This window comes from Episyrphus balteatus, chromosome 3 (assembly GCF_945859705.1).
Source record: "Episyrphus balteatus chromosome 3, idEpiBalt1.1, whole genome shotgun sequence".
Taxonomy (NCBI): domain Eukaryota; kingdom Metazoa; phylum Arthropoda; class Insecta; order Diptera; family Syrphidae; genus Episyrphus; species Episyrphus balteatus.
In genome coordinates, this window is record NC_079136.1 from 61,269,584 (window position 1) to 61,297,534 (window position 27,951).

The following is a 27,951-nucleotide window of genomic DNA, read 5'->3' on the forward strand; positions in this document are numbered from 1 at the left end:
TCATACACCAAATGCCCCCTGATTTATTAAAAAAAATAAAAACCTCAATTTTATAACTTTTTTTTCATTGATCTTATAGGTTAGAATTCTAGTCAAAACTAATATTTAAAACTTTTTAACCACCTTAACTTGAAAGAAAATTTAATTTATATCTTTTTGCATAACATCCACTATTACCCTAAAGTCTGAATTATAATTTCCATGGCTAACGTGGAAAATTCTGTTCTTTAGATCATATTAAATTTTAAGAATGTATTGAGTCCTTTAGGCAGGGCTTGACTCAATTTAAAAATGAGGACTTCTTGTCATACTTTGTCAAAAGATTGAGATATATCTACCGCTCAACAATTTTTTTCTTCAAGAGCGAAAAAGAGATACAAATATAAATTTGTTTCTATTTTGATCCAGATCGTTTTATCTTGTAATCCTAATCTAATCTGTATGGATATACAGGGTGTCCCACAGTCACCGCTCCAAACGAAAACCATGGATTCCTGAGGTCATTTTAAGTCGAAAAACTTAAGAGGTAATTTTCTCGTTTTCGTCCCGTTTTCGAGTTACCACGGTTTAACGTGTTTTTTTGACTTAAATGATATGAAAGTGTAAAAAACAACTTAAAAAACGAGGAAAATTGTGTTTGATGCAAAATTGTGGAGAAACGGTTGTCTGCAGAAAAAAAAGTTTTGAGACAAACTAAAACTGTAATAAATTCTTGATTGGTTGTAAAAAAAATTTTTCAAATCAAACGTAGTTTGGCAAAGATAAAGCTAGATAAGGGAAAAGAGAACAAAAATCATAAAAACCGTGGTAACTCGAAAATGGGACGAAAACGAGAAAATTACCTCTTAAGTTTTCCGACTTAAAATGACCTCAGGAATCCATGGTTTTCGTTTGGGGCGGTGACTGTGGGACACCCTGTATATTTGTAATGTACATATGTATATATATAAAACCCAGCTTTTATCAGACTTTAAGTAATAATTGTTTCATTTTCGTTTTATTGATAAATTTTGCTTTTCATGCTCATTGTCGGGAGGTTAATGAATGAAAGCATAAAAACGAAACATATGGAAAATTGGTATAATTTTTAGTTTTTTAATTTTGATAAATCGGAAATCAATATTTTAATAAGCGAATGAAATGTTTAAAGGAGCCTGTTTTGGCGATAAATAGCCTGGTCTGCGTTTTGCAACACTGCTGCTGCAAAACATAAAACAAAAACATTTCGTAGACCGACTTCAGTATCGCACTTTTTTTTCACATGGCTAGAATTTAAGAAATTGCACTGAAAAATAACATGCAAGACCGTGGCGCACGCACTTGCTTTTATGGTTAAAGAAGCTCTAATGTTAAATTTACCTATAGAAAAGAAAAAACAAACATTTTAATATATTATTTTTAAAGGAATTTTATAAGTATGAAGTGTAAAAAAATATAAATTTTTTTTTTATAATTACTTAAACACCCTTTTAAATGATTTTGACTACGAAAAAAGTATTACATTAAATTTATTATAAAATTATAAAAAAATTTTTTTTAATGTAGTGGAAGTGGGGGCAAGACCGCCTATGGGGGCAAGACGGTTTTCGTACTATGTTGTATGAAAAAAATTAAAATTGGCAACACTTGCAATATAAAATAGGTGCCCTTTGGTACGATCAATCACGTCTGTAAGTTTTAGCAATTTCGGTACATTTTGTGATTTTTCATCAAATTGTTATCGTTCATGTGAAAAGTCAGTTGTATTTTTGACATTGAAATAATTAAAATTTTTACTTTTTCTTTTTTTTTATAATAGAAAGTGAATATTAAAAAGTATTTTTTGAGACAGAAGGAGTCATAAAGATAAATAAAAAAAAAAAAATAATACAGAACATCAAATATGAATTGACTGGGGCAAGACCGCCCGTGGGCGAAATTGGAAGCTCTGTTATCTTAAACAAAGTGAAAAAAGAAGTTCACAGTTAAATCTTCCAAAAAGCTAAGCAACAGGCACCAAACAATACTGTAATTGATGATTCTGATGAAAAGGACTTTGTACCTTCTATTTGCAATTGTTTTCTTGATCCAATCCATAGTATTGTTGGATTAAGTGCAAAATGTGTACCAAATGGTACCAAAAAGCTTGTGATGGAGTGAGAACTAATGAAAATATAGCATAATTGTGTTATTATTACAAATAGGCTGCATTTAAAACAAAAGAAAGGGTCTTTCTACCAACAAAATTTGATAGGGCGGTCTTACCCCCATGTGGGGGCAAGACGGTTTTTTGTGTGATGTTTTCTCAAAACGTATTATCTTTTGTTCAGTATTTTTTTATTTTTTTTTTATAATAATGAGAGTTTCTGCAAAAAACATTAAACTTAATGAATAAAAACTTTATTCTATTTAAAAGATGCTATTTATTGGTTTTTAAGACAGTAAAATACTAAGTGGGCGGTATTGCCCCCACTTCCCCTATACAAATTTTCTAACATTTTTCAAAATCAACAATTAAAAACAAAATTTCAAAATAAAAAATCTTCAGCTAATTTAAAAAAAATTTGATTCTTCTATTTCAGATACCGTTAATAACGGTTCAATTTTTTTTTTTTTTATTTCAAAATATAAGGTTATATTTTCAAATAAAAATCGTTAGAGTTGCTTTTGACAAAAAAATTAACTTTTCTTTTTTATTTAAATGGCAGGTAGGTAAACTTTAATTTATGGTTAAAAAAAAAATTCAATTTCCCCTTTAGGGAATTACCCAAACTGATAACTACCAAGTTTGGAATATTGTCCAGGTCCAGGTAATATAAAAAACTTTTTTCCCATGATTTTTATCAAAAAGTGTGTTGGAATTTCCATGTGATTATAAATTTTGAAAGTTTTTTTCTGCTCACCTAAACTAAATAAGTATGTACATATCAGAAAAAAAGTCTTATCCTTTCCTGTTCAAAAAATTGATATGATAAAAATTTTATATTATTTATTATACTTTTTCTTTGCTTCCACAAACAACATAATATCTACGCTTGACAATCTATTTCAAGTTTGTCAATTTTTTTTTTGCAAATAAACCAACTAACTCGTTCGCCTTCCTTCAAAATTTATTATTAAGGAAATAATACAACAAGACATATTCTTATCAGTGCGCTATGGACTTTTCAATTTCAAGTGATCCATGGCCATGCCCTACCCACAATGCCACAATAACAATGTCCATATAACAGGGTGAGCAATAACTTGGACTCATGCTTGGTATAAGGGTGCGCTCTGGCTGGCTCTTTACTTCCAGAGTCCAAGTCCATCACAACACACATATGAAAACGCTTAAGTATTGCGCGCATAATTAGCAAATCCACTGGCACTTAAGTCTTTCTTCAAATGACAGCAACAACCACTTGAAGATCGAGAGAGATACATTTTTTCGTATGATACTACTATTCTACTCACTGCGTACACTTTTCCATTTAAGTTTGGAGTAAGCGTGGCTATGGCTCTTCCCCAATAGTGCAGAGAAGTATAGCGATATGGGGAATATTGTTGAGGGGTTTCTTAAGTAAACATTAAATCGTTATATAGTTTTCTTGGGTCTTAGTCTAACTTGAATATGAAACTCTCGAATTCGGTTGCAGAAGCAGTTAGCGCAGAGAGCCATCGCACCACGTCAAACCAGAGTCACACATCAGTCACACATTAAAAATGGGAGATGAGCCGCGTCCGTCGGTTCTTCGAGTTTTGAAGTGTGACTTATGGGAATGTGATATGTTAGATGGATTTCGTTAGTTAGATTGCGGTGGCGGCGGCAGCCATGGTCGAGCTGATTTTTATCAGCATAAACAGTTACAGTTCTCGATGGGATGTTGAACGGTAACGATCGGTTTCTATATGAGTTAAAAAATAACGGTGGGACGATCTTAATTTTACGATCGCTGACATTATTACGCGCGTAAAATTATTACATAAAAAAATCTATAATTTAGGTTTGAGTTTTTACTACCAAGATTTTTAAAATAAAAAAATTGTGATTTACTATCAAGATTTTGGAAAAAAAGTGATTTAGAAAAAAATATTTAAAAAAGAGAAAATTATGGATAACGATAGTAAAAATATAAAAGTGGATACAAAACCCGTTGAAACTTTGGTTCTGGCAAATTACGGAAAGGATTCGAAAAAAGGATCATCCTCGGCGAAAGATGCACCGGGTAAAGGGCGAAAGGAAGATGAGAGAATAACATGTGCCGTTATGAAGGTTTTAGAAGGATACGATTGGAATTTAGTTCAAGCCACAACAAAGTGAGTGATCGTGTTTTTGTTTTTAATTTGGAATCGGAATAGACATTAGCCTTCCGAGCAAGATACCTTTAAACAAACGAATACAAATTATGTTCTTAGAACAATCTACTGAACCAAATTTTACAAAAAAAAAAAAAAAAAAAAAAAACAAAAAAAAAAAAAAAACTATGGCGAAACAATCTACTAAAATTGCTTACCTCAGGATAGCAAAATTCAAATTTTTTTTAGCTGTTTTTAAAATGTCCGTATCTTTGTTAAAATCAGGATAAAAAGAAATAAAAACAAATTTGTTTAAAGATTTTGTTAGCTTTTTTTAACAATTTTACTTTTGGCGGTGTTACCAAAAAACGAGGTCCTGATTAAATTGAAACTCTGTAGTATTTTAAAGTCCTTAGCATGAGTGTTTTTTCGATATTATTGATTTACAATTATTCGATGATCATTGATCAATGATAAAATGATCCTTGTAGCAGCAAAAAGGATAGGTCTACAAAATGAAAAATTAAATCAGAAAAAGAAAATTATTAATTATTTTTGAAGTGAAAACTTCTTTAGTATCGTAGTGATTTGAAACAAGATGAAACGAAAAAGCGACACGAACAATCAATTGATCATAACTTTCTTGTTTTAATAGAAAGATGAATGAAATTTATACAATAGATAGGTAATTAAATAAACTATGATTGTGCAAAATTTCAATTAATTTCATATACAAAATTCTGAGATAACGGTGAAAAGATGTTCTTTTTCTAAACACGTTATATCTTTTGATCTAGAGCACATAACAAATTTATTTAACTTTAATACGCATGCTGATAATATTACCTTTCATTTAATATATCACACATAACGGTACGTGCTCTACAAGTTATATAATCTTTAATTGAAAAACTTGAAAAATACCTCAAAACACCTGTGAAGATTTGTTGCTGATGACCAGCCAGCAGTAGAGTACCGTAATTTCAGTTTGAAATTTCGACATGGTTGGCTTTAAAAAATTTTTACTTTTTTTGCAGGCATGGTAGAAATATGATTGAAGCTTCATATAAAAGGTGAAATAGTAATGATACATATAAAATTTATTATAGGTTGTCTTTTAAAAAATGGAAAACTAATTGGGTTAAAAAAATTCTAGCTCTTTTTGTAGATGTTGTATAGACATGGTCGATATAAATATTTTGAGCTGAAACAATAAGCTTTCAGATGGTATAAAATTTATTGTAGGTTGTCATATAAAAAAAAGTGATGGAATAAAAAAAAGTTATATTTTTTCGATTTTTATAAAATTATTTTTAAGGTTTCACTTCAACCACGTGTGAATTGCACACATGATTTTTTTTTGTTTATTTTTTAGTTTTTTATATCCCCAATACAACTTTTTTTATACAAAGGTCATTTGAAAAATTGCACAAAACAAAAATTGATCCTTTGTTTTGTTCCAACAGTCTACATACTGTCAGGGCAACTCAAAAGTAAGAGTCCAAATGGATAATGGTGAAAAACGGGCAAAATCGGCTTATTTTTAACATTAAATTTTGTTTTGTTTCAACATTTGTATCTAGATAATGACGCGTTGCGCAAGATTAGGAACTGTAGTTTATAATAATAACACTGGTCAACAAAATTTAACTTTTTTTTTCACAAGAACCAAAATATACTTTTCTAGTAGTTTTTGGGGTGCTAAACCCGAACCTGAAGTCAGAAAAATTTGATTGGCCTCCGTTTTTGAAATATTACCGTTATAAAATGCGAAAAACGTCATTTTGGCTGTTTTCGAGGTTCTGTTTTTATGTGGGGTAATTGATTATAAACAACTTTGTAACGGTTACTATAAGAACAGATATTTAAATTTTAATTTAAATTTTCCCGATATCTCTTTTATTACTCGAGATATCTTAAGTTTCATTTAATAAGCCAAAGAGAAACTAAACTTAATCTAAAGTTTAAGTCACTGGTCACAAAAATTTTGCCACAAGAACTAAAATATACTTTTCTGAAGGTTTTCGAGTTACTGAACTCAAATCCGCAATCGGAAAAATTCTATTAGCCTCCGTTCTTGAAATATAACCGTTATAAAAAAAACCTTTTTTTGCATTTTATAACGGTAATATTTCAAGAACGAAGGCTAATATAATTTTTCTGATTGTGGATTCGAGTTCAGCAACCCAGAAACCTTTAGAAAAGTTTATTTTGATTCTTGTGGCAAAAAAAGTTTAATTTGGTTGGCCAGTGTTGTTTCTGGTTCTACTTTATCCTGTTCCTCTTGATTGATGACCTCGTGCAGTAATGGTTTTTGCGATGGACTATAAATCCAGAGGTCTTTGTTCGTATCCCAACCTCCACTATCTAAAAAAAAATCATGTGTGCAATTTACACGTGGTAGAAGTGAAACCTTAAAAAATCATTTTTCTTGCAAAACAAAAAAATAGAAAAAATCTACCTATTTTTATTCTATCACCTTCAAATCCATGTTTTTTATATGACAACCTATATAAATCTTATATCATCTGAAAGCTTATTGTCTAAGCTCAAAATATATATATCGATCAGTTCTATGAGACATCTACAAAAAGAGCTAGAATTTTTTGAACTCGATCAATTTCCATCAAAAAAAGCGAGAAAAACACGTATATTTTTGTCTTCTCACGCTAGTAAATGCATTTTTTCCCAAATTTTTACATCATCTGAAAGCTTATTGTCTTAGCTCAAAATATATATATCGATCAGGTGTATGAGACATCTACAAAAAGAGCTAGAATTTTTTAAACTCGATGAAATTTCATCTAAAAAGCAAAAAAAACATTTATTTGTATGTTCTCATGCTTCAAATCGATTTTTTTGTTTGACAACCTATAAAAAATTTTATACCATGTGAAAGCTTATTGTTTCACCTTGTATAATGATGTATCAATCTCATTTCAAAGATGTCTACAAGAGAAGTTAGAATTTTTTAAAGTCAACCATGTCGAATTTCCAGACTGAGATTACGGTACTTCCTACACTGATAGCTGGTCATCGCCAACAGATCTCCACAGGTGTTTTGAGGTATTTTTAATTTTTTTCAATTTAAGATTGTGTAACTTGTAGAGCACGTAACGTTATGTGTGATATATCAAATAAAAGGTTATGTTAGCAGCATGCGTATTAAAGTTAAATCAAATTTTTATGTGCACTAGATCAAAAGATATAACGTGTGTTGGAAAAGAACATCTTTTTACCGTTATCTCCGAAATTTGAATATGAAATTAATTGAAATTTTGTACAATAATATATTATTGAATTACCTATCTACAGTACAAATTTCATTCATCTATCTATTAAAACAAAAAAGTTATAACAAGTTGAAGTCGTGTCGCGTTTTCGTTTCATTTTGTTTCAAATCACTACTATACTAAAGAAGTTTTCACTTCAAAAAACATTTTGTTCAGGCGCATTCCAAGGAATTTAAAAAGTCAATAAGAGTATGATTGCATCTCTTCTCAGCCGTTCGGAACGGGCACAAATTTAAGTTCCCTTCCATTTTTGCAAATTAATTACACGCAAAAATAAAATGATTGAGAAATGTTTTGTTAGCCACTATAGGTAGGCCTTCAACATTCAAGGGTTACCATGCCACTAATTTATTTATGTTATTTGGTGACCTTAACTTCAGGTGATGTTCTTGAAGGGGCCTGCTTTTAATTAAAATACAGAAACTACATCAGCTACATCAACAACCTTAAAATCTAACTCTCTTCTTTTCGATGTCAAGAAAAATTTCTAAGAATTTTCAACCAATAACCATTACCAATCTATTTCCAAATCACTAAATGGCATTATAGCACAACAAAATGAAGTTTGTTAATCAGTAGGCATCTGTTTATTTTCATTAGAAACATCAAAAACTGTACCTCTTTTCAACTTTGATATTGGAAAAAGATTTTTATGAGATGCACCTTTCTACAATGATCAAAAAATGCAGAACTCTCAAATCAACAAAGAAGCTTTATAGTTTACTTGCATATTCAAAAAAATTAGGGATAATCGCTTTTGGAATTTTTGTATCCATCCAGATAAGGAATCTTCGAACCTAGCTTCTGTTCTCGACGTAGGACATGATATCAGAAACCATTTTCTATTAAAGTTATGCTTTACAATTTTTAGGATGAAAAGTTCTTAGAATGACATTCTATTCGCTCAGAAAGGACATTATATTAAAATTAACTTCCACATCTCATTCCTAAGATTATATATATTTATGTATTATCATAATATTCAATTTAACATCAAGTTCAACTTTTTCAGTTTCAATTTCGGAAAACAATATCAACCTAAATCTTCTACTTGACTTGACAATAAATATCCTTTACTTATTTTATATAATCAACCAATCAATACTGTCATTTTGCTTTAAACATTACGTACTTCCAGAAACAATTTCAATTATGCGTAAAGTTAAAGTTTAGTTTAGCATAACAAATAGTATACCAACCAACAACTTTGTGTATGCTCTGGGTAGTGGGTACCAATACATATACTCTATGTTGTTCTCTAACTATACCCAATCTCTATTTGTAGGAGGTACCTACTCTGTGTTTCTCTTTAAACTCAAACTCACAAAGGACTGGGTTTTTGTCCTGTGTCAGGAAACAATTTCATTTCCATCAAGGGAAATTACATACATTTCCCTGAGACTTTACTTTACAATGATGTCTCACGTACCAACAGTTTGTTGTAAGTTGAGCACGTTGCCTCTTATACACTCTTTCACTTCCAAGGACATCTACCGTATACTTTCTTGTCATAGTAGTAAACTCTACCCAAACCACATCAAGTGCACCACTATAACACACCCACACTTTCTTTTCTTCATCAAGGACCACAAACACAAGCCCCCCATCATTCTCGAAAGTCCTACGTACTAACAAAGACTCATCGTAATGCTTGTTTAAATTTTAAATCGATATTTAAACGATGGAAACGTTTTCAAATGATTTCAAGATTGATGGCTAAGTCGAGTCACAATCACACCTAGCTTGCATCCACAAGGATCCACAAATGATGAAATTAATAATCCACTTTCTTAACCGACCGAACGATGAAGCCAAAAGACGACACAACTCCAGAGACTCACTTGTTTAGCATTGAGGTGTTAAATGCCTGACTAAGTACACACACACTCATACCGTTCTACTCTCCGCCCGCAACCGCACTTGACAAATTGAAACGCTTAAGAATCCCTTTTTGAGAGTGTTTATCCAGTATCTTGTTAAATGGTTATGGGACATGCGGTACCTGCCTGATACTTGTACCAGTTCCTGCCGCCACTGCATTTCAATGTGACTATATGAATGAGTATAGCGGATGTGGTATGTCTGGATCATATGGATGCTGGTGGTGATGGTAGATGGATGATGATTAAGACTCTTATCTTCTTGTTAGGCTACGGAAAACAATTTGTTTACATGATTAACAACATTCATAGCCACACTAATGTGAATGTGAACTCACATCAGGGTGGTTGAAAAAAAAAAAAAAATAAACGAGAACGGAACAAATTAGTTTCCTTGATATATGTTGGGGACTTCCTTTAATAAAAAAAAAAGGAGATACAAGTTTGAACCTAACCTACCCTACAAAAAATAAAAACTATGCATTTATTTGCACAAGGATATAAATGGTTTGTAGTTTACTTCGTGTGTCTCCATTTAGTCCCCTCAGACTCATGTTTAGTTTGTGATGCCGGCTGGTTTAGGTTTTTTGTTGTTGTTGTTTTTCCTTTGATGGACAGAATGTGGCGGTAAGGAAGGACGTTTATAATAGTCCATGAGATAAGGTGAATGTGAATTTAACTAGGTAGTAAAGGTTTGGGGGCATAATTTAGATTAAAACCAAATTAGATGTCGACCGAGATTTCAGATTTATGAAGGTACGAGTACGAGTGTCTCCAAACACATAGTGACTGTCGGTCGCTTGTCCTTTTATGTTTATTGCCATGTTAGATTAACGTTTATGTATGCTCCCGGAGGTACAAAGATACAGATAGGTATCCACATGGACGATGACGATGATGATGATGATGTTGATGAATTATAAAATTATGACAAAACCATTTTGGCAAAATAACATATAATGCGATTTATGAAAAGGCTATTCATTTATATCGGGCATTTAAATTATTTTATTATGAGAATGTAGATAAAGATGAGTATATCCACAAAATACGAGTTTTTACGGTTTGGGATTTTTTTATTGATGAAGAATTGAATCGATTAGGATTTTTGTTTGCCAATAGCAAAAAAAGAATCACGAATGATTAGAACATAAAGGATAATCGACCAATAACCCTATTCTCTTATATTGGAGAACTATTTGAAAGGGTTAAAACGAAACTCTTGAAAGCTAGAAAGACAGTTTTTGGCTTTCAAAAATAACACACAACTGAGCATGGCCTTTCTAAAAGTCAAAATTATGACTTAAAAGTTTTTTTTTTTTTTAATTCTGCTTCTTTCACGAAAATTCTGCATTTTTCTTGTTCTGTCTTTTAAAATAGGTACAATATTTTTAAATTTATTGATTTATAAAAAAAAAATAATATTACAAATATTGATAAAGTAGGTATGTATGTAAGTAATCAAATAAGGGTACAATTTTAGCGAAAAATTAAAAAAAAATTTTAAAAGGCGCTGGCGCGAGATTTTTATATTTTTTATAGAATTTGAAAAAAACTAAGTCATGACTTTTGAAGGCAGAATTTAAAAAAAGAATTTTGAAATTAAGAAAAAGACGATATCGTTAGAGATAACGTTAAGAATGATTTTTGCTTATAAAATTGTTCGTCAAAAATAATATGTTCGTTATCTAAAAAATAACACTAAAATGTTTTTAATCAAAATCGTAGAGCAATGGAAATGCCTATATTATAAATAGGAAAATAGTTTAATTTCAGTACTCGAATAATTGCCTTAGCTTCGAGTCGGGAGAAGCAATTTAAGAATTAAAAATTTGAGAACAGAAAATTTTAGAATTCTATTTTTATCTATATTGCCATATTTTTGGGTCTTATTTTATCAAACTCTAGAACTTTAAAAGTTTCTGTTATCAAATTCACAAAAATTAAAATTGCACAAGATGTAACTTCTTTTCTTACATGGGAAATTTGCTGCAGTAAGTTTGGTGCCTAATTTTTATCACATTTTGAAACTTATATAAATTATTGAATATAAAATGCAACATAAGACAACATTTTTACTTGCGATATAGGTACTATATATCAAGTTATGCATTCGTACAAAAAAAAAGTTGAGATAACATTTTTCCATGACATTACGATGGTAGACAATGCCAAAAAAGTGGGTCCCGGAAGTCCGTCTGTCTGTCTGTCTGTCTGTCTGTCTGTATAAGGACCTACAGCCTAAACGGATGGACCGATTAATGTCAAACTTGGTATTTGGCGACTCCCCAGAGGGGTTTTTGGAATTAATTTTTTTGGACCAAAAATAACGGTACTTGTCATATACCGATTTTAGTAAAATTGAAACATCTCAAAAACGGCTATAACGATTTCGCTTAAAAAATTCAAATGATTGTTTTAAGCTAAGGTCTACCTTCTAATGAAAACATTTTTTTTTGAAAATCATTATTAACGGTACCTGCCATAGAACCGTTTTTTTTCAAATCCGATTATCTCCGAAACTGCTTATTCTATTTCAAAGAAATTTTTTGTGAAAAAGCATTGATATAATTTAAATATAAACCAAAAATAAAATTTCAAAAAAAATAATTTTTGGATTTAAAAAAAAATTTTTTTTGAAAAATCAAATTTTCGAAAACGGGACATTGAATTTTTCTGAAATTTTGTTTTTAGATGCTGATTAGTGATTTTTACAAAATGGCATACCAATTTTAATTTAAAACTTTTTTTTTAAGAAATTATTTATAAAAAATTAGTTTTTTAAAAAACGGCTCTAAAGATTTTGAAAATTTTTTTTCTAAAAATTCATCTTAATACAGGGTGTCCCAAAAGTTAACGTCCAAACGAAAACGGTAGATAGGGTAGGTGGTGACAGTTATCAGAAAAATAATAAAAAAAATCGCAGCCATATATTTTGGGAGTTATGGGCATTTGAAAAAAAGTCGAAAAAATGGTCACCCTGTGACGGTTTTTCATGTGCCGTGACTACAAATCTTAAGTTTTCTCATTTTTTTCTTTTGTTACGGAACCTTGAATAACCCTGCTATCAAATGCATTCAAAAATTTTAACTCAGCTACATCAGTTTTAAAGAAAATATTACTTTTTTACCCAACTTAGTACTAAAAAATTTTACATGACTCTAATTCAATGAGCCGTAGTGTAAAAAAAATGCGCTACGATGTTTCGGCAAGTTGCCTTAAAAGTTGGTGTGTTCAATTCTCTTTTCAAAATGGTACAACATTGTTGGGAATATTTCATAAATAACCGAGATAAATTTTTTTTTCTTAAGAAATCCGACTTTTTTATAAGGTAATTTTTTCATATCATTCAAGTTTTGTACCTTTTCAGAACCTTTCAGAATACAAAAACTTAAATAATATGGAAAAATTACCTAAAAGAAAGTCGGATTTCTTAGGAAAAAAAATTTTATCTGTTGAACTGTTTCAAAAGATCAAGCTCAAAAATTGAAAAAAAAGGTTTGTCTTAGTACCTATAGTAATGTTTGAAAAATTAAATTTAAGTGAAAATCTCGGAAAAAAGAAACTTACCTCGAGCAGAGACACGCACTGTTTGTTCTTATTTGTGCCCTTGATTATGAAAGTGGACTAAGTCACTTTTTGCATAATAATTTACATAATAATTTTCTTATAACGATTTAATTTTATTTTTTTTTATGAAATCACTAGAGGAGCAATAAAGAAGTTTATTTACTGCAATTTCGCTTTCAAATAAACTTTACCCCTTAAATAATAATTATTTTTAGGATAGATTTGATGCCATTTTTAGGAGTGACTTAGTCCACTTTCATAATTAAGGGCACATTTATGAATTTATTTATTTATTGATTTATTCATCTGCGGATATAAATCTTACAGATTACTAACAATTTTGATATTAAAATATAATTGAAGACTATTTTATAAATATTAAAACAAAATTTGCACAATCGTTCTAATGTTTTTCTTTTTACAGAGCAAGAAATAAAAATATAATGAATTCCCATATAGTGATTATTGTTTAAAGTGTAGAAGTTCTTTTTAACTGACTGTCATTTTGTTTTAATTATTTATACAATGGAATTGCACCAAAACGATAGAATATACTGTATGAAACACATCGTATTTTTATTTTTTGTTTTACGATACACCGTAAACTAAAAATTTGCCAAAAAATGCATTTTTGTGATTTTTTTGGAGAAAAAATTAAAACGTAATTTTACTAACATCACTTGTACTGCCCATAATCTCGTAAAGGCCCTAACTACACTTTTCTTACTTCTGAGTTATAGAGGGAAACAGTAAATCTTATATCGCAATTTCCATATAAAAATGAAAAAAATCAAAAGTACACTTTGAACTTTCTGACGTGTTTGAAGACCTAGGCTAAAAAAATAAATGAGGATATTTCAGAGACAATGCCCTAACTCCAAATATGCAAAAAAATCAAAATCGAAAATTTTGTAGTTAGGGCCTTTACGAGATTATGGGCAGTGTATGTAGGTACCTACTCGTATGCATTTTGGAGAAAAATAAAAACAACTGCTAAAAAATAAACTTTCTTGACATCTCATTCATCTCAGTGTTAGTTTTGATCAAAACATCGATTTTTTTGACACGAATCCAGTACTTACCTTTTAGAGCAAATACTAATAATTGTATCATGTGCTGATAATTTAATTTAAAAAAAAAATTATTGTTCTGGTGTTTTATTGATTTTAATCCTGAATTTTCCAGTATAATTGTTCGAAAAAAAAAAACTATAAGCAAACCAGCCTACAACAACTATAACTTTAGTTGACGTGTGCCTCGTACGTCATCATAATCATCATCATCTATCAGCAGGTTGTCCTTAAAACATTGATTTAAATTAATGTAACAGTCAGACGCATGTCAAGAATTCTGTCACATGTCCACATGAATAAATTAAACATTCGCGCGAAAAGGCTACTTCAATCCCAGCTGTTGCTTATCCTAATTAATGCCTTTTTATTCCCAATCTACTTCCAGTAGGTCTGGTGCTATTTTTTTTTTTTAATAATTAATTTCCATCACTCAAAAGCCCATCGGCGTCAACTTTAAAGCTTAATCAGTACTCTCAAGTGGCAACAGTTGTGTGTGTTTCTTTTTTTTCATGCAGATTTTATCGTTATTTAAGTCTTCCATGGAAAAAAAATTATACTGAAATGAGGTCAGGGACTTAATCCATACGAAACTTTAAGATGGTACTACGAAGAAAGGACAGGCAGCACTTTTAACATAACAAAGAAATGAGAAAATCAAATGATGTTCATTTCCATTTCTTTATAAAAACTAGCAATGGCAAATGAACTTAAAAAAAAAAAAAAACTAAGCAAAGGAAATATCATCAAACAAGAAAATAGAATCATTCCTCTGGGAAGGAAGCTATATTCGCCCACGAACCGGTGTGATGCTCATTTTCTTGGTAATTTGCTTCATTTTTGTTCGCAACGCGATTCCATCATCCTCAAGACAGCAATTTAAAAGTCAGGAAATTTTACTCTTAAAAAGCGTTTGTCACTGCTGTATCGTAAAGGATAAGATAATAAAATATAATAAATACAGGGTGGGTATGATTTAAATCTGAAACTTTATAACTGCTTTGGATCTGAGACAAGAAGGAAAAATTATTTAAATCCTTTTTACTTGTGGCAGCTTTAGGTTTCAGAAAAAAAAAAAAAAAGATATGGATAAAAAATGGTCTCGTCTGAGTGTTTGTCTGTGAAAGACAACTTTTTTTTATTTTGAGTGAAATAAATTTACCTTACAACAAATACGAGCAATTTATAAAAATAAATACGTTGCTGTCAGGTGATTTACTAGATCGAAATTAAAAATGATATAATGTAGTTATGCTACACCAATCAATTAATGAAACTGTGTGTTCGCCTTATATATCAGAACGATTAAACTTAAAAGATCACTGGGGCGTATGTGTAACATTTTTGTTTTCACAAATTTTTGTAGGCTTAATCTAGTACTCACGTCTGATATGATAAAAGAATACATTCAGGGGGGAAATCCCTCTAGACGACGGGGTTTTCAAGAATTTTTTTTGGAAAACTGAAAGCATTAGTTAAAGTTTGGAAAAATACATGATATTATTGACATCATGAAGTGTTAACACAATTTTTTTGAAGTAATACAAAAACAAAATTGCGGCTCTACAGCCGTTTAAAGTTGATGCTTCGCGTCCCTGCAATGCATAGGTCCAGTTAATTATTTATAATCAAAAGAGAAATTTTTTTAATTAAAATACATTTATACGCATTGCATGAACCTAAATTTAGCAAAAAAAAGTGTAAAATAAAATAGAGACAAAAAAAACGAAAAAACACAAATTATTGAAAAAAATATCTATTGTGAAAGTTATATTAAACTTTTAGGTTTATGCAATGACCAATGAGTAAACGAGTAATTTGCACTTTATTTCATGTCGATAGCTTCATTAGTTTTTGAGTTACGTTACACGGCGCGTTACGAGTGTTACGAGAAAAATTCGTTTAAAGTTTTCATTTTTGTACTGTGGTAGGCTCGGAACGCATGGGTTTCAGGACTATCTGGGTAGTTTTGAGGCTTCATTTAAGGCTAAGACCACTAAAATAGTTTCTTCGGTTGATAACTGATTTTTTTAGGCAAAAAATTAATAATGCAAAAATAAAAAAAATCCAGAGGGTTTTCCCCCCTTCAACAATAAAAAAAGAATACAAAATGATACGTTATTCAAACCTTAAAAGAAGAATGAGCATTTTTGACGTTCGGTTTCTATTAATGAAATTGGTATCAAATGAAAAGATTCTAACGTAATGGAAAATCTTTTATTGGGGGTGTTTCGCTGTACATATTTTATTTAGAGTATAAGATAGAAGGACATTTCAATTTTAAATCCATACTTTTTATAAATATAAAATCTGATGCTCTAACATTTTCTTCGAGTTGGAAGATTTTAATCCTCAATATCCTCAATAAAACTCAAAATATAAGCTAACAATAACTCCAAGATTTGTTTTTTAAATTTTTTAAATGAACAAAAAATTTCGTCGCTATGCTGCCAAAACGCTGCCAAAACGTATTTTAAGGATTTTTAGATTTAAATGCAAAACGGTTCAGAATGATGATATCGATCTAGTAAAATACCACACTAAGAAATATTTGGCGTTTCATTAAACTTTAATACAGGCACAACGCACTAAGTTGACTTAGTGCTTTTTACCTGTAACGCAAAAAAAATTAAATCAGTACCAGTTTATAGCAAGAGAAAGCATTAATGAGACTTAGTGCATTTTTCCTGTCTTCAAAACAACATTTTTAAATTTGAAAAATGACTTACAAAGTATCTTGTGAGGTAAATGTAAGAAAAAAGCGGTCAAATGTAAATAGATTAATACAAATTATAAGTTTATCAGCGAGTAAAGACGACTTGAATTTTCTATATGAATCTTAATAACCTTTTAAAAATGAATTAGAATTCTCGTTCTTAACTGGCTTCAAATTAAATGTTTTCGATACGAAAAAAATAAACCGGGAATACTTCAAACTTAATATGAATTTGACCACAATTTTCGAAACTTGAACGTTTTTAAGAATTTTCGAAGAGGGAGAAATACTGTTCCTAATTATCTGCCGGTAAAAAAATGGCCAAGACTGTACAGGGTGCACCGAACCTCTTAAATTAGCACAACTAGGAGAAAGACCTGATTGATATATGAGGTGTTCAGAGTAATAATGGGTTAAGTCCATTTGAAATTTGTGCATTATTTTGAACTTTGAAAAGCCTTTTCTCAAGAACTAAAGGAACTTTTGAAATAAAGGTTTCACAGATTTCTTTCTTGTATATTATTTTATATAGAACAAAACCCTTAATTTTAAAGACCTTTAAAAATCCGACTTATGTATAGAGAAGTGGACTTCACCCTTTATTATTCTGAACGCCTCATTTGTAAGAAAGGTGTTATTCCTGAAATTTTTCATTCTTGGTTTTCATCATTACCATCAAAATGTTAGACAAAAGATTTCCTTCCAGAACTAGATGTATTAGATGGAAGAGATTATTTTAAATTGCTTCCATTTTTAAAGCCTTCTTTTAATAGTTACTTGTTTTTAATTCTTCTACGTTGTAAAATTTCTGATTTAACTAGGTATAATTGAGATTTTGTCTTTACTTTTGTGCTATAATGTTGTTTCCTTTAACTTCATATGCCAGAAAAGTATTCATTACGAACAAATAATTGCAAATCATTACAGGTAAAAGGCACTAAGTCATGGCTTTTTCTACTTTTGTTCACATAATTATCATTTTTGTTATTCAAAAACCAAAAAAGTTTTTGGAAACTAATGTCAAAATGTTGAGTTTGTGTTTAAAGTGATTATCTGACAAATAACAGTTAACATTGAATTTTCACTAGAGAAATAATCTTAAAAATCGATTTACTCAAAACTATGTTTTTTGACTTAGTGCGTTTTGGCAGCATAGCGACGATTTAACAAAAAACTCTCAAAATAATATCGAAATTTTTGTTTAGAGAAGGCTTATTTTTTTAGTTCTATTGGTAAATTATTCAAAATTAGAATCATGGACAGATACAACACAAGAATCGGCATCTTTTGCAGGGAAAAGTCACAGTGGTCTCATTTACAGTACATTCAATAAAGGAAACAATGGAATATTGGTCGTAGGAATCTTAAAGGAGTCTTTATTTTCGAATATGTTGTTTGGCTATAACTTGTATGAAAACCGCAATTATTTTCTATCGAGAGTTCACTTTTCAATCGCCATTTTGTCGTCTGAAAAACTTTATACTTTTTAAAAACTAAAATAACAGAACAAGTTTAAAAAGAAAAAACTGTGCCAAACCCCACCAAATTACTATTTATGAAGTATAGGAATATGTTTAAGATATTTAGTTCAAATAATAAGGCCTTTAGCATGAGTTGAAATCATTCTTTTAAACATGTTGTTGTTGGTTGCCTTTTTTATATATTGTATAAGCTGGTTGTATGATTGAAAACCGGACTAAAATGTTGATTGCTGATTTCTTGTTGTTCTCATTCTTCGCCCTACAATATCATCTCTTTAAGGTACGTAGGGGGTATATCACATTTATATATGTTGGTGCACTTAAGTATTCAGGACACATGTTATTTCTAATTTTGTAGATGAATGTCATTGTCAAAATATAAAGTCTTTGGTTTAAATTGAACCAGTGTAATGAATCGTGCAGTTCTCTTCTATGAGCATTAAAGTTATCACGTTTTAATATAATTCGCATTGCTTTATTTTGCAAAATCTGCATTCGACTTTTTTGGGACATATTAAAGAAATACAGAACACTTGGACAATACTCGAAATGGGGTTTTATTATGACGTAACAAAAAGGCGTACGAGTTAAAAAATGTTTTTGGAAATTTATTTTTTTCCTAATGTTTTAATGTTTTAGTGAAAGAATAAATTGTAAAAGAAATAAATTATGGAAAGAGGCATCTAGTATTACCTACTAGTTTTTTTTTTTTTTTTTTTCAGATTTGGGATGAACAAGTTACCGAATTATGAGAGTTTTTAACTTGGTCTTTCATCATATTATATCGTTTGAACCTTTATTTTTGGGATAACCTGTTATCCAAATATTTTTCAAAACAAAATTTCTTAAAAAAAAAAAACGTTTCGGACAATAAAATTAATTAAAAGATACGTTCGTGAAAACTCCCCCAAATAAACCTGCGTATTTTAGCTATTTTTGAATGATATGTCCGATTATCTCAAAAGTTAACCAGGCTTAAGACTGGAAAATTTGTTCTCAATTATATAATAAAGGGCAAGAGCAAATTTCATGCCAATTTTTCAAATATCAGTGAACTTATACTTAGAACTATCGTACTTCTTACAATCGATGATTGAAAAAACAGCACTTGCTTTACTCTATACTGCCCATAATCTCGTAAAGTCCCTAACCACATTTTTCTGATTTATTTAAAGACCTACACTAAAAAAATAAATGAGAATAAATCAGACACAATGTCCTTACTCCAAATATGCAAAAAAATCAAAATCGAAAATTTTGTAGTTAGGGCCTTTACGAGATTATGGGCAGTATAGTTTTACGCTTATTTTATGGAAAAAAGGTAGTTTTAAATTGAAAATCGGAAAAAAAATGTTTACTTTATTAAAACTTGGATGTAGCATTAAAAATGATTTAATACAGTCAAATAAGGAGAAAAAAGGGGTAAATCTCGGAATGAATGTTAGTAGAAATTTTTTTTGCTCAATATCTTCCTTTTGCCATTCTATAACATATCTCAAAAGTCTAGAAAAATCTAATGTCCGCTTGTCGCGATTTCAAGGTCAAATCGCGAAATGGAGATTTTCAAAATTAGCAAAAATAGGCTATGGTATTATATACACATATGATACATGATTTCAAGGTATATTTTAATGCTGATTCCAAAAAATCTAAAATTAAGACAATCTGATGTCTCTGGAAAAAGTTATACCTGTTTTTCATCTGTCAACTCATATTATTATAACAGTTGCAAACTTACTGCCGAAAAACCCTTAAAAGTTATGATAGACGAACCAAATTTTGCATGAAGATTTAAGAATCCATCATTATTAAAAATCAAAACAATCCCTTACAAAAAATATATACACCTACGAAATAATGGTATTTTTTGATGGAGGGGCAAATTCTAGGATATGCACTAAAGAAGATTCTTGTTCATCTTAGGAATAAGTGCAAATAGGCTAATTTTTTCATTTTAATCTTTTTTTGGATATTCTTTAATTACCCTCAAAAATCTAAAAAAAATCTCATGTCCGCAAGACCTAATTTTCTTGGTTTGAAAATAAGGTGCAGATTTTAAAAAATTAATAAGAAAAGTTTAAATTTTTATATGTATACCAACATAAGCGACATGATTTAAAGGTATTTTTTAACACTAATTCCAACAAAACTCACAAACAAGTCAACCTGACCATCCCTGAAAAGTAATGCACCTTATTCATGTTGATCTGACACAAAAATCTGAAGTGTAGTTTTCCAATTTTTTTAAAATCTGCACCTTACTTTCAAACCAAGAAAACTAGGACTTGCGGACATGAGATTTTTTTAGATTTTTGAGGGTAATTAAAGAATATCCAAAAAAAGATTAAAATGAAAAAATTAGCCTATTTGCACTTATTCCTAAGATGAACAAGAATCTTCTTTAGTGCATATCCTAAATTTTGCCCCTCCATCAAAAAATACCATTATTTCGTAGGCATATACATTTTTTGTAATGGATTGTTTTGATTTTTAATAATGATGGATTCTAAAATCTTTATGCAAAATTTAGTTCATCTACCATAACTTTTAAGGGTTTTTCGGCAGTAAGTTTGCAACTGTTATAATAATATGAGTTGACAGATGAAAAACAGGTATAACTTTTTCCAGAGACGTCAGATTGTCTTGATTTTAGATTTTTTGGAATCAGTATTAAAAAATACCTTGAAATCATGTATCATATGTGTATATAATACCATAGCCTATTATTGCTAATTTTGAAAATCTCCATTTCGCGATTTGACCTTGGAATCGCGACAAGCGGACATGAGATTTTTCTAGACTTTTGAGATATGTTATAGAATGGCAAAAGGAAGATATTGAGCAAAAAAAATTTCTACTAACATTCATTCCGAGGTTAAACCCTTATTTGACTGGATTAATTTGATTCTTTGATTCTTATAAATCATACTAACAAACCTAACACAAACTATCATTTGTACAAAAAATCAATCCCAAATTTTTATATTTAAATTTTTATCAAAAGATTCTAATAAATTCCATCCTACCCTGTTAATCTTCCCGCCCACACATTACCTATAACTACGGTGACCATCCGTCCCGGTTTACCCGGGACAGTCCCGTATTTCTACAGCTTGTCCCGGGTTTTTATTTAGGAAAACCGGGACGTATAAGTGTCCCGTATTTTGTTATTTGTCGCGTGATTGTCACGTATTTGCAAATTCTCTGATTTTTGTATTCAAAATTTTAAATACCTACTTTGTACGGAAAACAAGAAAACAGTAGTTGAAAATTAAAAGTTTTTCTAATTTTTTCGGATAAAATCATTAAGACTAATACGCTGCTGGAGCAAAACGAAAATTTTTCTAAGTCTCCAAAGTCAAAAAACTTTATTGGATCAAGAAAATTTACCAGGACAATTAAATGTGAGTGACAAAGATTGAATACGCTCCAAATATTCTAGCACGGGAAAGAATTTCGTTGGTTAGGTTGCGTAATGTGTAACGAAAAGCAAAATTTTCGTTTATGATTTCGTTAAATTGGTTTTGTAAAAAAAGGTGGAAAAGTTTTTTTTTTTCGAATAATGAGCAACATATCGTCACCGTAAAGGAAAATTGTTCTAAGTCACAAAAAGCTTATTTTACAGGGGACGATTTTTAATAAATTCGAAAACTCATTTTTAAAAAATTCAATTTTTTTTTTTGAAAAATCAATATTTTCAAAAAGATCCAATGAATTTTTATCTGTCCCGGGTTTCGCTTCTAGAAATGTGGTCACCGTACCTATAACTCTCGACGAGACGAAACACTTTTGTGGTTTCAGGGTTAGCGATATCCTTTATTGTTTTTTTTTTTTGAAGTGAAAACTTCTTTAGTATCGTAGTGATTTGAAACAAGATGAAACGAAAACGCGACACGACTTCAACTTGTTATAACTTTTTTGTTTTAATAGATAGATGAATGAAATTTGTACTACAGATAGGTAATTCAATAAATTATAATTGTACAAAATTTCAATTAATTTTATATTCAAAACTCGGAGATAACGGAAAAAAGATGTTCTTTTCCAACACACATTATATCTTTTGATCTAGTGCACTTACAAATTTGATTTAACTTTAATACGCATGCTGATAACATAACCTTTTATTTGATATACCACACATAACGGTACGTGCTCTACAAGTTACACAATCTTAAATTGAAAAAAATTTAAAAATACCTCAAAACACCTGTGGAGATCTATTGGCGATGACCAGCTACTAGTGTAGGAAGTACCGTAATCTCAGTCTGGAAATTCGACATGGTTGACTTTAAAAAACTCTAACTTCTCTTGTAGACATCTTTGAAAAAAGATTTATGTTTCATTATACAAGGTGAAACAATAAGCTTTCACATGGTATAAATTTTTTCATAGGTTGTCAAACAAAAAAATTGATTTAATAGCATGAGAACATAAAAATAAATTTTGTTTTGCTTTTTTTTATGAAATTTCATCGAGTTTAAAAAATTCTAGCTCTTTTTGTAGATGTCTCATAGGTCTGATCGATATATATATTTTGAGCTAAGACAATAAGCTTTCAGATGGTATTAAATTTTGTATAGGTTGTTAGGGAAAAAATGCATTTAATAGCGTGAGAAGATAAAAATACGCGTTTTTTCGCTTTTTTTTATGGAAATTGATCGAGTTTAAAAAATTCTAGCTCTTTTTTATAGATGTCTCATAGGTCTGATCGATATATATATTTTGAGCTAAGACAATAAGCTTTCAGATGGTATTAAATTTTTTATAGGTTGTTAGGGATAAAATGCATTTAATAGCGTGAGAAGATAAAAATACGTGTTTTTTCGCTTTTTTTATGGAGTTTAAAAAATTCTAGCTCTTTTTTATAGATGTCTCATAGGTCTGATCGATATATATATTTTGAGCTAAGACAATAAGCTTTCAGATGGTATTAAATTTTTTATAGGTTGTTAGGGATAAAATGCATTTAATAGCGTGAGAAGATAAAAATACGCGTTTTTTCGCTTTTTTTTATGGAAATTGATCGAGTTTAAAAAATTCTAGCTCTTTTTTATAGATGTCTCATAGGTCTGATCGATATATATATTTTGAGCTAAGACAATAAGCTTTCAGATGGTATTAAATTTTTTATAGGTTGTTAGGGATAAAATGCATTTAATAGCGTGAGAAGATAAAAATACGTGTTTTTTCGCTTTTTTTTTATCCAAATTGATCGAGTTCAAAAAATTCTAGCTCTTTTTTATAGATGTCTCATAGGTCTGATCGATATATATATTTTGAGCTAAGACAATAAGCTTTCAGATGGTATTAAATTTTTTATAGGTTGTTAGGGATAAAATGCATTTAATAGCGTGAGAAGATAAAAATACGTGTTTTTTCGCTTTTTTTATCCAAATTGATCGAGTTCAAAAAATTCTAGCTCTTTCTGAAGATGTCTCATAGAACTGATCGATATATATATTTTGAGCTAAGACAAAAAGCTTTCAGATGGTATAAAATTTATATAGGTTGACATATCAAAAACATGGATTTGAAGGTGATAGAATAAAAATAGGAAGATTTTTTCTATTTTTATTTTCAAGAAAAATGATTTTTTAAGGTTTCACTTCTACCACGTGTGATTGCACACATGACTTTTTTTTTTTGTTCTTCTTCCTCTCAAGGTTTTATGATATAAAAATGCTTTGTGGTGTTCAAAGGTTAACGAGACCATTTGTCTACTTCGCCATCAAACATGTTATAAATATGAAGATATCAACTTTTATCTATGTATTAGTACTGGCTAAGAAATTCCTGCGTTAGCAAAGTTTTACCTCATCCTTTTTATATATGTATTTCACTTTGTCTAAGAAAATCGAATTGTGTGGACATTTATGATTTTAACAAAAAAAAATATTTTCTCTTTTTCTAGGAAGTTTATAAATTTTTTTATGAAAATAAAAGAAAAATGAAAAAACTTTGTAGTAAATATTTTTCTTTTCTTTGTATGCATATTAAACGGAAATATCCTTTGAAGTTAGAATGAAGGACCAAGGAAATATTTTGGAATTTACGATTCTAAAATAAGGGTTGTAAGAGAGTCCAAGAAGGTTGGCTATAAGTACAAACAATCCTCTCTTTTACCATAAACTTTTCAAGACAAGCTATTTTGGTGAAATATTGTCGTTGGAATATTAAATATTTTATGGACAAGATGAAAAGCTATAAAGTTGTTTTATTTTAGTTGTAATTCTTGTAGAGGATTTTACAAGAACAAATCATTTACGGTTGATAGCTTTTCTGGTCCAGGCAGGTTGATTAATTTTATTGCTACTTTTTAATGTAAACATTTTAATGGTTTTTCTTAAGGTACATTGCTTTTCTTGTCCCTCCTCTGTTCTAGAGAGCTCAAAACATCAGTTGGGGGTTGAGAGAAATTATTACTAAAAACAAAAGGGTTAATCTAGCGAAAGAACGGTTATAATGTTGATTATTTAAGTAGCAATAAAGAAATTATTTTTTGATGGGTGATTCAAAGGATTTTTTAATAACAAAAAAGGATGTGGCATCCATCTTCAGTAATATAAAGGGAAGAAGAAAAAAGCATTCATATTTCGGACACTAGATATAAAAGAGGAATATCAATTTTTATAATTAATCATAATCTTTGAAGAACCCATTAGATGAAATATTTTATCCCTATAATGGAAATGCAAATTTAGGGAATAAGAATACACATAAAAATACCAGAGATAGAAAAAGAAATTATTCACCGAAATTCGAGGTTTTTAAGGTTCTAATAAATTATTCCTCATCCATCCGGTGAAGGTTCGTATAAAAAAATATTCTAAAGATACTCAAAGATATTCACAAAAGGCACATACCAATATCACTGTTCAATACTGCATAAAAAGGACTTTAATTAAATAGTAAGGAAGCCAACAAAAATGAAAAAAAATGCTGTTGAAATGGTGAATTCTTTTTGCCTTTGTATAATATATATGGATTGTTTATGTTGTTAGCTGTCCAAGGATTAGTATAGAATTTGTACTGATTTAATCACAAGGTTTGCGATAAAATTGCGGTTCCCGGAAATTACGCCAGATGAAATTTTGCCAGAATTTTTTTTTGGAAAGAAAGCCAAAATAATTTTCATACAAAATCAGGCTATTTTAAGTAGGCAATAAGGACTAAATTTTTCTGGGAATATTTGTAAAATTTTAGGCATTTTACCAGAAAATTTTCTGGGGCTTTTTCGATTTCCAAAAATGGAAAAGAAGCCAGATAAAATGGAAAAAAAAAATCCAGAAACCTTAGTTTAATATAGTTTGCAACAGAAACAAAAAAAAAATCAATTTTTTTTATTGATTTTTGAGAGGCTTTGAAAGATTCTTGTATTGAAAATTTGGAAATATTATTTGAAATCGGGATAGTTCTAGTTTTCAATATTTCTTAAGAACATTTTAAAACCGCTTTTATAAAGTATAACATTTAAAAAAAAATTGCCCCTCTTCTAAAAAAAAAAACTTTAAGGAAATTGGAAAGTTCAGAAAATATCAGGGACAAGACATTTAATCAACTTCATTTTCTGAACGGAAATTTAGGTAGGCAAGTAAATCGATTTACGGAAATTTGTCTTGCCTAAATTTCCAATAAAATTGCCTAAATTTGTTGGCAGCTAACCAATCAGAGATGCGAAACCTGACTAAATATTTAGTCCCTAATCCCTAACCTATCTGAACCTGTCCATTGTTTTTATTTCTATAACTGCACCTTTATTAAATGTATCATTATTTTTGTTGCAGAAAAATTGAAGTTTAAGGACAAAATTGTCATGTTCCATACTGATTCATTTGTTAAAAGAATCGAATACTAATTTTATACATTAAACTGGAATGTATACAAGCTTTTGAATTCTTATAAATGGGTTTGACTCAAAAAAAATCCTGGTCAGGTCAATGAAAAACAAAAAAATATAAATAAATTTTTGGTGGTTTTTAATTTTTTTTAAGAAAATATTCCGAATAAGAGTAATGGAGCTTTACAATTATTCTATTTTTGAATTTTCAATACGCACATTTTTCACTTACTTACAGCCTCTCAAAAATCACAAGAAAAAACAAAATTTTTTTTTATCGTCACATTTTTTTCAACTAGTGTATTTTTTTTCACAAGAATTAAAATGTTCGGCACTTCACCCCTTTTCTTACAAGTGAGCAATCAATATATCATGAACGATCCCAATCGGTTTCATTTTTGCTATAGTGGTATAAAATTTTGTATCACTTTTAAAAGTTTAAAGTTAGGCGGTCACTGTGGCGTGGAACATTTTTTGTTACACTAATTTGAGTTGCTTAGGTCGCAATTGGAGTGGAAGTGGGAAGAGGAAGTTATGATGAAAATTTTTTTTTTTAATTTTTGCAAAAATAAAAAAATGAAATCCGTCTGTCTGTCTATATTTCGAGCCACTTAAACGATTTGTCTCAAACTCGTTAATGAAATAAATAGTAAATGTTTTTCTGTTATAAACGGTACTTGTCATATAACCACTTTCTTGATATCTGACTCTGTCGTTAACAACTATCGATTTCAAGGACAATTTTTTGTACAAAATTTTTAATTACCTAACTTTCACAAAAATTTTCAAAAAAATCATTTTTGGTTTTAATTAAAATCTGTTTTTTTTAAGGATCGATAACTTTTTATTGAAAAGTCAGTTTTAAATACAATTTATTTTTGTACGGATTTTCAACGAAATTGTTTGAGAAAATGGCTTTAAACAGTTGATGAGATCAAATTTGGAAATTAATTAAATAATACTTTTTTTTGTTCGACTTTAAGATGTTTTTTCTTACAGAAAATATATTATAAAATATCACCAAAAACATTCCGGGAGATGCAAAACAGTCTTCAAATATACACTCCTTTTCATCAGAATAGGAACACAACTTTTCAAATGTTCAGTATTCCTTTTTTTCTTACAGTGTAGGAAAAATAATAATTTTTTGGTGTCAAGTCATTGTTTAAGATGTTAACAGAATCAGCAAAAACAAATAATTTAAAACGTGGGGTTATTTTTCCTGTTTCTCTATGGCAAAGCATTTCATATCGAAAAACTGAGTTATTTTTTTGTTTCATCAGAATAGGTACACATAGAGAATGATGTCAAAGTGGTCCATGAAATGAATTTGAATCAAGTTCTGCTTAAAAATGAATTTTAATTATTTTATTTTTTGTATAGTGGCGTTTTTATTCATAAAAAAATAACGAAACTGTCCAGGAATTGCATTGTTAAATGTCTCTATGCAATCTATCTGAATCGCTTCCCTAAATTGTTAAATGGTGGGTTAGGAAATATTTTTGTATTAAAATCGACTCTCACAAATTTCATCAGTACGGGCTAGCCATTTCCAAACATTTTCAACAAGGTTCAGGGTTGTTTTCAATGGTAGATACTCAAGTACTTTCTAAATTAGCACTTCCTCCCAATATTTTACAGAGCATTTTTTGTGGTAGGAGGCGTGGTCCTAATAAAAAATTCAGAATACTGGTTCACAAATACTAGAGAATTAAGGAAAAGTTTCTTGAATATGCATTTACAAATAATTGTGACCATTCTTCACGTTTAAAATTCATTATTTGTATTATCGTAGAAGATAACTTTCTTCCATGCCTTAACACTTCTTTTTTAACAATGAAGTT

General features: G+C 29.8%; 1 protein-coding gene across 1 annotated transcript in view; it reads left to right on the plus strand.

Annotated features, from left to right (window-relative positions):
• Positions 1 to 3,604: 3,604 nt before the first annotated feature.
• LOC129913830 (transcription factor Sox-9-A) overlaps positions 3,605 to 27,951 on the plus strand; it is a 62,994-nt gene continuing 38,647 nt past the window's right edge. The window contains exon 1 of the mRNA XM_055992717.1: positions 3,605 to 4,278. Coding sequence (XP_055848692.1) covers positions 4,073 to 4,278 — 206 coding nt within the window. The 5' untranslated portion in view covers positions 3,605 to 4,072. The remainder of the gene's footprint in view (positions 4,279 to 27,951) is intronic.